General features: G+C 51.7%; 5 protein-coding genes across 5 annotated transcripts; 1 reads left to right on the top strand and 4 right to left on the bottom strand.

Annotated features, from left to right (window-relative positions):
• Positions 1–1068: 1068 nt before the first annotated feature.
• Positions 1069–2432, top strand: N7511_000258 (uncharacterized protein; the record flags this gene model as incomplete). Its single annotated transcript, XM_057122683.1, has 3 exons — positions 1069–1565; positions 1623–1947; positions 2010–2432. The coding sequence occupies 3 exons, from the start codon at positions 1069–1071 to the stop codon at positions 2430–2432; spliced, it is 1245 nt and encodes a 414-aa protein (XP_056988416.1).
• Positions 2433–2883: 451 nt separating this feature from the next.
• Positions 2884–4448, bottom strand: N7511_000259 (uncharacterized protein; the record flags this gene model as incomplete). The annotated part of the gene is made up of 4 exons (XM_057122684.1): positions 2884–3690; positions 3754–3966; positions 4036–4281; positions 4374–4448. The coding sequence occupies 4 exons, from the start codon at positions 4446–4448 to the stop codon at positions 2884–2886; spliced, it is 1341 nt and encodes a 446-aa protein (XP_056988417.1).
• An 809-nt stretch (positions 4449–5257) lies between these two features.
• N7511_000260 (Spo12 family protein) lies at positions 5258–5795 on the bottom strand (the record flags this gene model as incomplete). Its single annotated transcript, XM_057122685.1, has 3 exons — positions 5258–5348; positions 5467–5556; positions 5644–5795. The coding sequence occupies 3 exons, from the start codon at positions 5793–5795 to the stop codon at positions 5258–5260; spliced, it is 333 nt and encodes a 110-aa protein (XP_056988418.1).
• A 557-nt stretch (positions 5796–6352) lies between these two features.
• Positions 6353–8932, bottom strand: N7511_000261 (Sad1/UNC domain protein; the record flags this gene model as incomplete). Its single annotated transcript, XM_057122686.1, has 1 exon — positions 6353–8932. One exon carries the CDS (start codon positions 8930–8932, stop codon positions 6353–6355), a length of 2580 nt encoding a protein of 859 aa, XP_056988419.1.
• Positions 8933–10016: 1084 nt separating this feature from the next.
• On the bottom strand, positions 10017–11942 carry N7511_000262 (putative serine/threonine protein kinase; the record flags this gene model as incomplete). The annotated part of the gene is made up of 1 exon (XM_057122687.1): positions 10017–11942. The coding sequence occupies one exon, from the start codon at positions 11940–11942 to the stop codon at positions 10017–10019; it is 1926 nt and encodes a 641-aa protein (XP_056988420.1).
• Positions 11943–14249: the final 2307 nt, after the last annotated feature.

Here is a 14249-nt window from a genome sequence, read left to right on the forward strand (position 1 = left end):
TGTCTTCATGTTCTCAGGATCCCTAGCAGTGGATTGTTCGAGCAGTTGAAACAGTCGAGGGTCTCGGGCTACAAAAGGAGAGTGGAGAATTTATCCTACAGCAAGGCTTAGCTGTGCGAAGTGAGTACTCCATGTGATTGAAAAAGTCAATCTTGGAGGGGCGACAGACATTCAAATGGAAAATTCTCGGATTTGGGCCTGAGCGCGGAGACCGGGGTTAATGTTTGAGCAAAGCTTTTGCATGTGGCAGTTATATTATGGTTAGATTGCCTGCGGAGGGGCCGGCAAATAGAAATAAGCGGAAATCGAGCCAAAACCCCGACATCTCGAATGTTTTCGCTTAGATGTCGACTTGCGTACTCCGTCGAGAATGAAACCCTAACATGGTGGCGTGGTCAGCCTCGGCTGCATGGAATGGAAAATCTCCGTTCCTGCAGGGGTCGACAGCAGACAAGAGACAGAAGATACGAGACTGGCTTCTTTTCTTTTTAAGTTTCACCAATATCCCACACTGATTTGGTGACTCTGCCATCCATCCCTGGGGCAGAGGGGAACTATGGGGCTCTGGATCTGCCTATCGCCTTCGCCTCCCGCATGAGCCCTCGGTCTTGCTACTCTTTTCGATCTGGCGTAGAACAATTGTGTGGGTTGAGCCGGTGGCATCCAAGGCTGAGATGATCTAGTATGCGGCATACAATTTGCTTCTATTGCTGGGGACCACATGGTGGAAGTCTATTCATGGCCTTTCTCTTGCCTCTTGACTAGAATCATATGCGAATGTCTTTCCTCCCCGTCTCGGCCTGTCATCCCTGCACCTATTATTATAGCCCCAGTTCCCTGAAGTGATTCCATTTTTCTCTCTTTTGACAGTGCACGATGGCTGTATGAGCTGGCCCTCTTCCTCCGTCGCATTCACTATATTCACTATTATCTATATCTCTTGCCATCGGGTCATGGCTGTAACCATTGCGGACGCTTTCTAACCACCCTCTTTACTCGTACTCGTGATCCACATACATCGTCATCGTCCGGTGTCGAGATCCCCTCGCTCCTCAATCCGCCAACATCATGAAGCTGCCACCAGCGGCCGTCATGGCGGAATGGCCAACCCCAAATTATATTGATCCTCCAACGCGCGGACATGGCGTCGTCATCGTGAACATCGCGTGCATGTCCCTCGCCTTGATTGTGGTCCTGCTGCGTCTATATACTCGGGTGTGGATCACCTACAGCGCCGGCATTGACGACATCCTGATCGTGGCTGGGTTGGTCTTTGGCATTGCCATGGTGGTCGTCACCTCCATTGCCACAGAACACTATGGCATGAACCGTCATATCTGGGACATCTCGCCGTTGCACTTACCCACCGTACAGAAGATGAATCTCTGCTTCCAAATCATGTTCTCCATGGCCTCCATTATCACCAAGATCTCCCTTCTGTGGTTCTGCCGACGACTTCTGGGAAAGGGCAATTTTGTCGTCTATCAATGGGCTTTCATTGGGGCCATGGTTTTTGTCGGACTCTCCGGGGGAATGTTCACCATTATCAGCATTTTCCAGTGCAAGTAAGTCACGGTATCCCGCTGCCACAGTATCATGGCTCGTGCTAACGTTTGAGTCAGTCCTATTCGCGCATATTGGCAACTGAACCCGACAGAGCCATACCACTGCATGAACGACGGCGCCATTGTCTTCTCAGCCAGCGTGATCAACATCTTCACCGATTTCCTCGTGACCACTCTGCCCATGCCACTGATCTGGAGTCTGAAGCTCCCGGCCCGCCAACGTCTCGCCGTGATCTCCATCTTCGGTCTCGGCGTAGTGGTCAATGTAGCGGGATCGGTGCGCACAGTGTACGTCTGGAAGAGCATGGTAGTCGGCTACGACGCAACCTGGCTCGGTTGGCCGGTTCTCATCGCCGCAACCGTAGAGATCAGCCTGGGACTGGTAAGTCGTGCCCCTAAAAATGAAGAGCATCCCCCTTGAAACGCAGTGACTCACAAGACCAGATCTGCTCCTCGGCCCCAGCCCTCCGGCCTCTCATCGCAGCCTTCCTTCCCCGTCTCCTCCAGTCGACGCGGAACATTGGCTCTTCCTACAACCAACCATCCCGCTCTCACAAGCTGTGGTCATCCACCGGCCGCTCGCGCAACTCCCGACTCGTCGCGGACGATATTCGCCAGCCGGGCTACGACAGTGATCGATTTGAAATCATGCGCACTGTTGAAATGGAGAGTTGGACTGAGTCACGCCTGGCAACCCATGATAAATTGGGCCATGGCTATGGTATCACTTCGGAGAGTCATGTTCGTGCGCTCAGTCCGACGGAAAGTTTAGAGATGAAGAATGGCTTGGTTTATACCTCGGCGGCTAGTGCGAAATCCTCCGGCTCCGGGGAAGCTCAGTCGCCCTTTGGTGATCGGCCTCGCTGAGGGTCGATTTAATTGATTTTGTCTGTATAATAAAAGTTCATTATATTTAACTTATCCAGAAATGACAATTCTGAATTATAGATTTTCTGCTATTCAAAGCTCTTAGGGAAGGAAGCCTTGGAATATTTACAAATTTGACTCATGTCCCAATATGGGGTAGGAGTTGAGGTTCTAGAGGGTTGTTGAGGGAAAGATGCACTTTCTGACTTTTAAGATAGAAGCGCTAAGAGTGGCAATGGGGAAGGGAGGGATGGAAGGCTCCATATGCTGTGACTAGTGCAACATAATCTGACAGATCGATACGGAGTGTAGTAGACGATTGATTTGGTTCGACAACTTTGTATTTCCATTGGAGAGTAAACAAGAGATAATCCCGAACCAAATGACTTCATTTCAATTTAAGCCACAAAGTCGGGCAGGATATAATAAACCAAGTATAGCAAGTCCACGCTTACAGACGACTCTTAGCCTTAAACCCAGAAGCAATAAGCAAGCGGTCGGCCTCATCACGCTGCCAGTTCAACTTGGCAGTAACAGCATCCTTGCGCGACTTGTTCTCCCGCTTACCAAGCTGCTGCAAGTGAACCTCGTCAGGACCATCTGCAATACGCAGCGTCCGGATCCCAGCCCACATATAAGCCAGCGGGGTATCCTGACAGACACCAGCAGCACCATAAGCCTGGACAGCGCGGTCGATAATGGCGAGCGCAGTCTGCGGCACGAGGACCTTGGCCTGGGCGATTTCCTTCAGGGCGCCCTTGGCATCGCCCTGATCGATCTTAATAGCGGCATTGAGGACAATGAGTCTCGCAGCATCGACTTCAATGCGGGACTTGGCAATCCACTCTAAGATGACACCGTGAGCGACGAGCGGCTTGCCGAATGTCATCTTGCGCTCGTCGTTGACGCGGGCAATGAGCCATTCGAGGGCCCGCTCTGCTGCGCCGATGGCGCGCATGGCGTGGTGGATGCGGCCTGGGCCGAGACGGCCTTGGATGATTTCAAAGCCGCGGCCTTCGCCGAGAACCATGTTTGATACGGGGATGCGTACATCCTTGAATGTGATGTGGCCGTGGCCGTGGGGGGCGTCGTCGTAGCCGTAGACGTGCAGCATGCGATGCACGGTGATGCCAGGGAGACCGGCTGGCACGAGGACGACTGATTGCTGCTTGTAGGTGTCGCTGTTTTTGGCGTCTGTCTTACCCATGACTAGGTAGATGGCGCAGCGGGGGTCGCCGGCGCCTGAGGACCACCATTTCTATGGATAGTGGTTAGAGACTGAAGAGTATATGTTGTCTGATGGGGATGGCAGGGAACATACTGAGCCGTTAAGGACATATTCGTTGCCTTCGCGGCGGATGTTCAACTCGATATTGGTGGCATCGCTGGATGCGACGTCGGGCTCGGTCATCAGGAACGCAGAGCGGATCTTGCCCTGCAGCAGAGGCTCCAGCCACTGCTTCTTCTGTGCGTCATTGCCGTACTTGGCAAACACCTCCATGTTGCCAGTATCGGGGGCAGCATTGTTGGTAGCCTGTTCGTTGAAGCGTCAGCCATACATCCCACCCACGATCTTCGCGGAAATAGTAGAAGAGCTACCCACCTCGGAAGCAATCTTGCTCTTGCCGAGCAGCTCAGCCATCAAGCCGTACTCCAAATTGGAGAAGCCAGCACCCTGATTAAAGTGGTTCTTAGGCAGGAACATGTTCCACAGTCCAATCTTCTTGGCCTTCTCCTTCAATGTCTCCATGATAGCGGGGGTAGTGTTCCATCGCTGCTCGCCCTCGCCGAGCTGGGCGGTAAAGACAGCATCAGCCGGAATGCAGTCCTTCTCGACGAACTCCTCGACCTGTGAGAAACATAATAAGTCAGTATACAGCGTCCAAGGAAGAATAGACCGGGGGGTGGGCTTGGCGGGTTCTGGAGGGTAAGGTGACGTACCAGGTCGAGAGTACGCTTGGCCTTGTCGCTGACAAAGGGCTGGGCGATAGGAGGGATACGAGTTGAGGCAGACATGATTGATGAAGAATGAAAGAGTGACGGCGCAGAATATAAAGAGAAGAGGTCAGGCCATGAATTGCGGAGAAAGAGCTGAGATGTGTGGAGAAGCCGAGAGTGGCGGGTTTTGCCTCGGCCCAGGATTTTGTATGGGAAGATCAGGTTGGGGAGAGGAGATGGAGGATATGAGGCATGGACTAGAGAGACTATAGGGCTATGAGTATCTCTTGTGTTTCTTCGTCTTTGTTCTCTAATTCCTCCTCTTTCTTTCTCTCTCTCTCTCTCTCTCTCTCTCTCTATCACCCCGTCTATACCATAACCGACCCCCAACCTCGGCCAGATCCCCGAGGTCCAATACGAGCTACAAGACTCAAATAGTTCATGTCAAATTACAGAATAAAGGCAAGCCCGACAAATCCAGTCCAAGGTTCCAAGGTTGTATTGATCCAATGAGCTCCAAAGCTCCCTCCCAATTACACCCCAATCCCAACACCCGTTGATACACAAATAAAAACACAAAGAAAAAGGCATCGCGGGTCATCACAAAAGAAAAAGAACAGTAGACAACATCGACTGGAGACTCCATCCAGTCCAAACTCTCCATCGAATCATCCCTCAATATCTAACCCAGCGACCGGCGCTCTTTGGCCAGACATACCGAGGAAAGAGAGAAGAAGAGGAAGAGAGAAGAACAACATGATCAAAGTCCCCAAGTCAAAGCGGTAACCACTCAAAAAGAGCATAGTAATCAAAATAAATAGTCAATAGACTCAAGCCCGAAAGAAAAAGAAGAAAGTAGGCCAGGCCATCACAAACGTCGACTCCAATCATTCGGCATTAACCGTTCGGCCCTGTTCAGCCGACTGCTCGTAACTCTTCTTGCCGAGCTTAGCAAAGAGAGACTGCGGCTTGCCAGCACTAAGTGGGGGAAGACCAGAAAGGTTAGCAAATTGAAGGCAAACGGAGATGATGACCCATCGCGCCGAGGCAGTTCTCGGTAATGCGAGGGACCAGCTAACAACGGACAGAAACATACTTCTTAAAGCGCTTTCCCTTGATGTCACTCAATTTCTTTGTGCAGGGACTCATGATATCATCTGAGGGCGAGACATAGGAGGTAGGTTGTCTAGAAGCAGTTGCGTTAGCATCTCTTGCATCAGAATAGCGGTCAAATCCGATCGACGTGGATGGGACCGGGGTTGGGGAGACTCACTCCTCGCCTGCTACCTTCTCTTGCAGGATCTGGCGGTGGTACTCCATCGATGAGATATCGGCACCCTTCACGTCGGACTTGTCTGTGTTGGCGAGGTGGGTGTTGGTAGGGCGGTCGGCCAGAGGTTGGGGTTGAGATTGTGTGGTGTCCATTGTGGTGTGTGTGTGTGTGTGTGTGTGTGTGTGTGTGTGTGTGTGTGTGGAGGTGTGGAGGTAGAGCAGTGAACAGTCAACAGGGAAGTGAGCAGGAACGGAAGCAATCAGAAATCGCGTAACTGGAGAGAGGAGAGTGGAGGAGAGGAGAAAACAGCGGCCGATCGATCGGATAAGAGGGAAAAAACGTGTTGTTGGTGCACGAGAAAATATGGATTGTTGGCTGGGCAACGGGCTATGACGCGCCACATTGCTCTGATTCTGGTTCTTGAAAGGAGTTACACGTGAGGGGTTATGAGTGATGTTTATTGATGTCTGAGTTTGGAGAATCTAGAATTTGATCCAGAATGTATTTAACGGTGAGATTCATGTAATCGTCCAAGCATACAGTGTAGAAGTACAGTGTCGTGCACATGTAAAAGAAAACGCCAAGTGATCCCCAATGCAGAGTCATCAGAACAAGTAGACGGGCGGGTGCCATGATACGTAGAAAGAAAGAAAGGGAGAAAAGGATGAAGCCAGCTAGGCGTCCAAATCCTGGAATGCAGACAACCAAATCATAGCGCATCCGACCGTGCATCGTCACTTTGAGTGTCGGAGGCATCCAAGTCCATGTGTCCATTCAAGACCGGCGGGGTGCTATGGGGACGAAGATGCGGAATTCCAAGGGTGGGCACTGACATTGACTCCGGAGAGTCAGGCTGGTCCATTTTAAGCGGTGTTTCTTCTTCCGGCTCCGGCGAAGAATCCGATGTTGGTGTGGGTGGGACATAGGCCACTGTGGGACTAGTCGCACTCTCCTCGGATGAATCAGAGAGATTCCTGTGGTGGCCCACGTTTTGACGATACGATGAGGTTGGGCGTGTGGAACTGGGACTGGCAGAAGGCGAGGCCGAAGCAAATATAGGAGAGGAGGAGCGCAAACTGTAGGACCGAGTGACCATCCGTTGCACACCAGGGAATTCCATGTAGTTGCTGACTGAGCCCCGTGAAAATAGAACCAGGGCAAAGCAGCAGAGGACCATAATACTCTGGATGACGATGACTCGTTTCTGGAAGACTAGTTCATCCGCTAGCACACCGAGCTGGGCGCTGAGAGAGTGAAGCTCCTGGTGGTATTGCATGCGCTGATGCTCGAATTCGAGAGCAACAGATTTCCAAACAAGGTCATACTGGTCACGGAATTCCTTCAACTCAGTAAGAACTGTGGTATTAAGATTTTCGAGGAATGTAGATGTCTTTGCGAGCTGGCGTTTCTCGACTTTGTTGAATGCATCTCGTAGAATGCGAGACTGCTCTTCAATGTATAGAAGTGAGAGGGTAGAATTTGATTCGAGCATCTGTAGACGTTTATGGACGGACTTGAAGAAAGATTCTTGCGTTGTTGGGTTTGCGGATGGTGGTTGGGTAGTTGTAGGTCTGGTCGACTCTGGGGGAGGGATATTTGAGTCTTCTTTAGTGTTTGTGGTGGCTTTTCCGGCAGCTTCGGATGTCGTGTTCTGCTGAGTAGTTTCTGAGGAAGATATCGATGCTTCGGGGGTAGTCACAACGCCTTTGGCAGACTCGCCTGTCTTTCGAGTGTCTTCTGCCACCTTGGGAGGAGCGGACGATCCAGTATTATTTACAGAGGTACTCGCACCTGCAATGGCAGTAGAATTCTGCTTTGACGATACCTTTGTCTGGGCTGCCGTCGCTGGCGTTGAGGGAGTGGTGACCGGCGGACCTTCGTCGACACTACACGTCTCCGTACGAAGAAGTCTTTCAAAGAGCGCAGTCGGATCTGCGAGCGTATTGTAGCAAATTCCCTCAACTCGAGGGCGAGTGAGGACCGGAACAGCAGGCTCCTCGATCGGTACTGGGACATCGACGGGCTTGTTCTCCGATTCAGGAGGCCGATTGGCCTCAGCAGATTCCAATTCCTCAACTTCCGCCCGGTCGGAGCTCTCATCATGTTTATACTCTTCCATCATGGTAGTACCATGAACACGAATCAGACTGATCGGACAAAAGAATTCATGTCCATAATGAGTGAGGAACTCGATGCGAAGATACCGTGCCCAGATAAGCGAGTTCTCAACGGCAAATGCCTGGACCTCACGCGTGTTCCGCGCCTCGTATACACCCAGTTGCTTCCATTGGTCTGGTTTTGCAGGATATCGATCTGAGACACTGACGCGGAATGTGTGGAAAATCGAGCTGAAGAACTCGTAATTCGCAAGAACGACGGTGTCAACCAGAATATCATCGCAAAGCTCCAGGATAAGAAACTTGTTCTGTGCGCGGCACTCATTCAACATGTAACTATCCTTATTCTCAATAAGAACCGACGACGAACCCTTACACTCAGGGTTCGTCTTAAGCACCGTAGCCGCACAATCAAAAGAAGCATAATTAAATCGCTCCTTGCAAGTGGTGCCTGCATCTTTTCGGCGGGCTGCACCTCTCCGCAAGGCACCCTGCGCATAGATATCGACCCCGGCCTGGCCATCTGCACCACCTGCATGGCCCGCGTCGCGCGCCGGGATGTGCGTCCCCCACGCAGTAGGACTAGCTTCGGGCGTTTCAGCGCCGAACCCACCAAAGTCCAATTCAATCTCTGCGTCGTCACCCAGCGAGTCCAATGCATTATTGATCCCTGGCTGTCGGCGGTCCTCTTTCCCTGCTGCAGCGGCTCGTCTGCTACCGCCCACGTTTTCTGCAGATTGTCCGACCTTTGCTAGATTCTGCTTTTTCCAGTCTTCAAATGAAAGGAAACTCGCACTATCCAATAACGAATCTGTATCATGTTCCTGCTCCTGTTCCGCGCTCCGATCGGGTGGTGTGCTGCCAGTTCCTTGTGGTATCCCGCTCGACGCGGCAGCCGATTCAGAGTCAACCGCACTGGGCTCAGGGGGCGCAGCATCACCGACAAAAAGTCGTCCCGGGCCCCAGCGTGTTTCCAGACATGGCGGTAAGAGGAACAAGTCTGCCTCATTATCCCAAGAGCTCCTGGTCGGACACGTCATCGCCGGTATCGGGGTAGGGGAGGCATTCGTAGTAGACTGGGCAGTCGTGTTCCCAAGCACATTATGGCAAAGCGCAAGTAGGAGCGAGACGTGGTATAATCCAGGTACCCATGACCGGCCCGCGGTCACCATCCTGTCGGTTGGAGAGTGTGCGCTGATAAGGGCGTCAGCGAGGTAAGCGAGCAGATATAGCTTTTCTCTTTTCTCTGTCGGGCATGAGATGCCACAGGCTAGCTGTGACAATCGCAAAGATCGACAGAAGAGCGTCTCGGTGTAGTTCAAGCTAATGGGAGGACCTGCATGCTAAGGACATTGTGGTGGCTGGGATAGCGAGGAAGCGGCGCTAGGGCGACCCTAAAGATTTTTGTCGGCGTATAGAATGGCGCGATGGGCTGGGAATTGTCGCGACGGTGAAGGAACTGGAATTAGGCGACAAAGAGCGGTATCTGAGGGATTGGAGAACAAGGGACCGGCATCTCAACCGTTGAGCGCTCTGACCGCCTTTCCCGCGTGGAGAAGTATACAGTCTACTTGGTGACAGCTATGCCGTTAGGCTTCATAATGAAGCATGAGTGGACTGGGTTTACTAGGTTTACTAGGTCTACTAGATTTACTGGTGTGGTGAAGATCAAAATGTTTCTGAGCGGATGAGATCAATTTTCCCTTTTGACTGTCCCAAAATAATAACTAGTTACAAGATGCGCCAGGGACTCAGTGCTATGAATGAAGAGAAAACGGCCGCACTTTCAATCAAGTCAGGCTGCTAGGTAATCGACCTTTGCTGCAACTCATCCCATGCTTCCCTAAACCGCGCCTTCGTTTTGTCCAATGCGGAAGAAACCTTCCCATGAAAAGAAAAACATCCACCATGGCATTCCGACCCAGCCTTCTAACCTTTTTGTTGATTTTTTGTGTTCAGTGAGCTCCGCCAATCTGCACCCTCGGTCTGATATTATACAGAAAAAGAAAAAAACAGACGGGTGACCGGAGGGAGCAAGCAGCGTGTGGAGACGCTGCATTGTTGTTGAAAAGGCGGAGTCAACTGACACTCAATCCGAAAACAAAGAGACACGAGACAACAAATTGGAACCATCAGTTTATCATTGAAAATTTTTGAACTTTTTTTTTCCAACTGAATCGAAAGACGCAATGGGACTGAACGAGAGCGGGAAACGGGGCAAACATGAGAGGAAAACAGCCAAAGGGGACGACGAGCTTAGAAGTCAGTCTCGAGCCATCCGCCGACGAGGTCGAGATCGTCGTCGACCGTATCGTCGTATGAATTAGTATGATAAGGTTTGGGCCCATTGCGGCGCCAGTCCTTTTCTAGCAGCTGCCGGCGACGAGCGTCAGAAGAGGAGTCGCGCTTTGGCTGTGGTCCGTGGCGGAAACCGGAAGAGCCGTGGCCCCAGTCGTGTCGACGAATTTGGGAGGCAGTGGCTCGCTTGGGACCGAAGACCTCGCGCGACTTGGCATTACGGCGCTCGTCGGGTTTGTAGTTGCGACGAACATCGCCAAGGCGAGACCACTTATCGACAGGAGCAGGAGAACTGTGCACGGGACGCGGGGTGCTGCTGGATGTACTAGAATCGCTGTCTAGATCCAAAGAGTCTTCGCGGAGGCCACGAAGTTCCTTGGTCAGGCCGGATTCTTGAACAGGGGAGCGGTGAGTGAAGGAAGCGGAGTCCTGCTCGCGCAATCCCGGAAGGGCAGCGCCCTTGCTCTCTTGGCTCCAGCTGCGAGAGTTCTGCTCCCGACGCTGCAACATGACGATGTCTTCGCTTTCGGATTCGTCCTCCTCCCACATGTCACACCAACTTTTAGAGATCTGCTCTGAGCCCTTGTTCTTACCAAAGACCATGGCCAGAGATGGCAGAGGCTTAGTGGCATGAGAAGGTAGGGATCCAGTGATGGGGACAGGATCTGAGCGAGGGAGGGAGGGGACCTGGCGCTTGCGAAGGTTGAGCGAGCGGAATGAGTCGCTGAAGTGAGAGTCCAAAACAGAAGCCATGGATGGAGTGTCGGGATTGACCGAGAACCAGGACGTTCCTGCAACTTCAGATGGGGGGAAAAGATCCTCAGTGTAACTCTCATTGTCAGGAATGGCAGACAGCTGGCGGATAGCCTGAGGAGGGCTGGTCTGAAGTGCCTTGGCCCAGGGGAAGGAGTCTCCTTGGTTGATAAAAGGGCTCTGAATGGATGGAGTGCGGAGGGGCTCGCGGTTGGCGCTGGCGGGAACCACCTCACGATCCTCAGTGCAGAAGTCGTCAAGAGCCTCCTCATCGGTGGTGAAAGAGACAGCCCGAATGATAGCCTCGCGCAAACCTTCCAAGGAGCGCTTCTCAGGATCGATAGTCATGGCATGAGTCAGGATTTCGTAGGTATCTTGAGACATGTTGGGGAAGATGTCAAACAGAGACTGGCGATCACGCACGTAGTCCGCAAAAAGTACGTCTGACTCGGTGGGAGTAACGAATGGGTTACGAGCAAACAAGATGTTCAACAGACAGATACCCAGAGCCCAAATGTCGGCCTTTGCTGGTGAGTAGCCGGTGGTGGAGGGATCGTACTGCTCGGGGGCCATATACCGGTCACTGCCGACGCAAGCTTCGTAACACCAAGCTTCTTGAGTCGCAAGACCAAAGTCACCGAGCTTCATGGCACCATCGTGTGTCAAGAAGATATTTTCTGGCTTGATGTCACGGTGGTACAAGCCATTGGCATGCATGAATTCGACGGCGCTCAGCAGCTGCATCATGAAGTCCCGAACATGTTCGGTTTCCAATGGACCCCGGTTGAGACGAATAGCCTCGTATAGATCACCATTGGCACAGTACTCCAAAACGAGGTAGGTATGAGTATCAGTGTCGAAGGTATGAATCAAGTTCACCAGATGCGGGTGGAATCCGAATCGACGGTGACATTCAAGTTCTTCAAACTGATCCTCGGGGAGGTAGATGGCAGAGTCCACGGCAGAAGCCTTGACCAGGCGTTTGATGGCGACATCCTCGCCGGTCTTGGTATCATTGGCAAGGAACACCATCCCAAAAGACCCATGATTAAGTGGGGCGACACTGCGGAAACGGCCATCCAGAAGCTGTCCCTCCACGAAATCAGTTGTCAAGCTTTCCATGGTCGACATGTTGGCTCGGTAGTTGATCCCAAGAAGAACAGATGCAAAAGTGGTGAGGGAAGAGTAGAAAAGAGTCGGGAGAGGTAATGTTCCAACAAAGAGAAGACAAATCTATGAACCGCTCAAATCACACAAGCACGTGTCAAGAACGCGTCGAGATGTGTCAAGACAAGCAAAAGCAACCAGGCTGGTGAAGATTAAACAAGGAAGATAAGTATCAGGCGGAGTCCCAAAGGGGATGACGATGAGAAGCAGGGTGTAGAGGAGATGTTGGCTCCAAATGTGATATAAAAAATGTACTGATGAAAGGCAGGTAAATCGACAGATGAAAAGAGGAGAGAATGAGGCGCGGAGGCGCTGAATGTACCCGAGAGGGGTTGTTGACGCTAAGGAAATGTGTAAAGACCGTTATGTGCTCATTTGTATGTCGTTTTCGTGGTTAAACTGGGAAGGGCCCGGGGGAAAGGATGGACGATACGCGAGGTATCAAGTACTTTGAACAAGTTGAGAGTCGGCCTGATACCGAAAGTAAAGATGTGGTTGTTGGAAAGGTAGTTGAGAGGAAAGCGCTGCGTAATATCGTGATAAAAAAAAGTCGAAGATGTATAGGAAGAAAGAAACAAGTAATCCTATGAACACCGGGTTCAAGGGCGAGAACGGGCCTGACTCAAACGTTTGAAAATATTGATAATTATTGAGTCATGGGTGGCCAGCCAGGTGAATTTGAGTGCAATGAGACGAATCGGGCTTGATGAGGGATCCGGAAGAGTACCTTTCTAATCCAGATGGAAAAGCAGGGTACTCGATGCCAGCTAGCCCCACGGTATGGAACTCCCGAGGAAGTCTCACAGTAGATCTCGTCCAAGAAAGATATGATACCTGCAGGTGCAGGTAGAGTCTTCGTGGGTGTTGTAAAGACGAAGACTGAAAAGGGGCTCAATGGTCAACTGATTGACGAAAGGTGGATCCCTTAGTAGTTGGGGATCGTGAGTCACCAGAGCTTAGGGTCAACCCGGAAGGTCCAGGAAAAGGGGAGATCCGATGAGGGCGCGAAGACGATATACACTCTTGTGCAGAGAGAAGACCAGTTGAAGCCGATCTTAGTACTCGCAGTTTGTCGAGCAAGAGGAGGTCGTCGATGGTAATCAGGACGAAGGACAATGGAAGCTGCGATAACGCTGAAACCTTTGAGACGCGGAAGTGACGAAGAAGTGATGAGGCGAGGCGGTAGAGAGAGGGGGAGACGAAGTAGAAGAGCGAAGGAAGAGAAGCGATGAGGGGGGGGGAACGAGGATGAAGATGAAGATGAAGATGAAGGAAGAGCAAGAGGTTCAGAGTCATTAACATCTCCGGGGAATTGGAGCGGCAAAGTGGATCTCCATTGGCTGATACCGGTCATACGGTCACAAACGAGTATCTGTTGGAGTGTTGGATGTCTTCTCTCCCGAGTGATCTACATTTACCGCCTTATTTGCCTGGCGCCCGAGGTCCCTCCCGTTTCCGTCTCCTGGGTGAACAGTATTCGGTATGTTTGGTATGTAATATTTCACAGTATTGAACCAAGTTTCATGAACCTTCTAGGCATTCCTGGCCCTTGGAAGGCGTCAACGTTTGGTGATAACGTCAAATTCCATAGTTGGTTGCCCATTTGGCTGTCACAGTGGAACACCACGATTGCGTATCTTGTCGCCATTTGGCCCGATATGATATTACAGAATACAGTCTCCAGTCTACACGATGATAACATGGATTTACAGTTAACCCCCTATCTTTGAGACCAAACTCTCCTGGGGGGGGGGCCAGCAGGGGCACAGCCAAAGCCGAGGGATCAAGGTGGCGCGCTATACCCGATGCGGTGGATTGCGCAGTCCATTCTGAGACGGCTGACCAACCAGATTGCCGTATTGGGCCACTATTTCCAGGCTGCATGACGCGATGGAGTGGCATGGCGTGATCTGCCCTCATTGGTTCCCCCGGACCTGGTGGTCTTGAATAGCACCCGTGGCCTGTCTGCAACGTTATTTGGCGCGCGGGTTTATGAGACAATCCATGAGGGGGGGGCCCTTGTTTCTACGGTGCATAGTACACAGTACACAGTACACTGAGGGTATCAGGGGGACGTTGATCAGTTTCGGTTATAGATCGGAACTCCGATTGCCGCTTCACGGTACAGATAACAGCCCCCGTTAACTAAGCTCTGGGGCCAACTCAACTATCGTCATGTCAGTGTCCAACACATGTCCCGAGGACTGGACTGTACAGCATATCCAGAGTCAATTGCACGATCTAGTGGAGCGTGCTCGTAGCTGTTAGACA

The sequence above is a fragment of the Penicillium nucicola genome (genome assembly GCF_028828085.1).
Source record: "Penicillium nucicola strain IBT 29836 chromosome Unknown utg000001l, whole genome shotgun sequence".
NCBI classification, from domain to species: Eukaryota; Fungi; Ascomycota; class Eurotiomycetes; order Eurotiales; family Aspergillaceae; genus Penicillium; species Penicillium nucicola.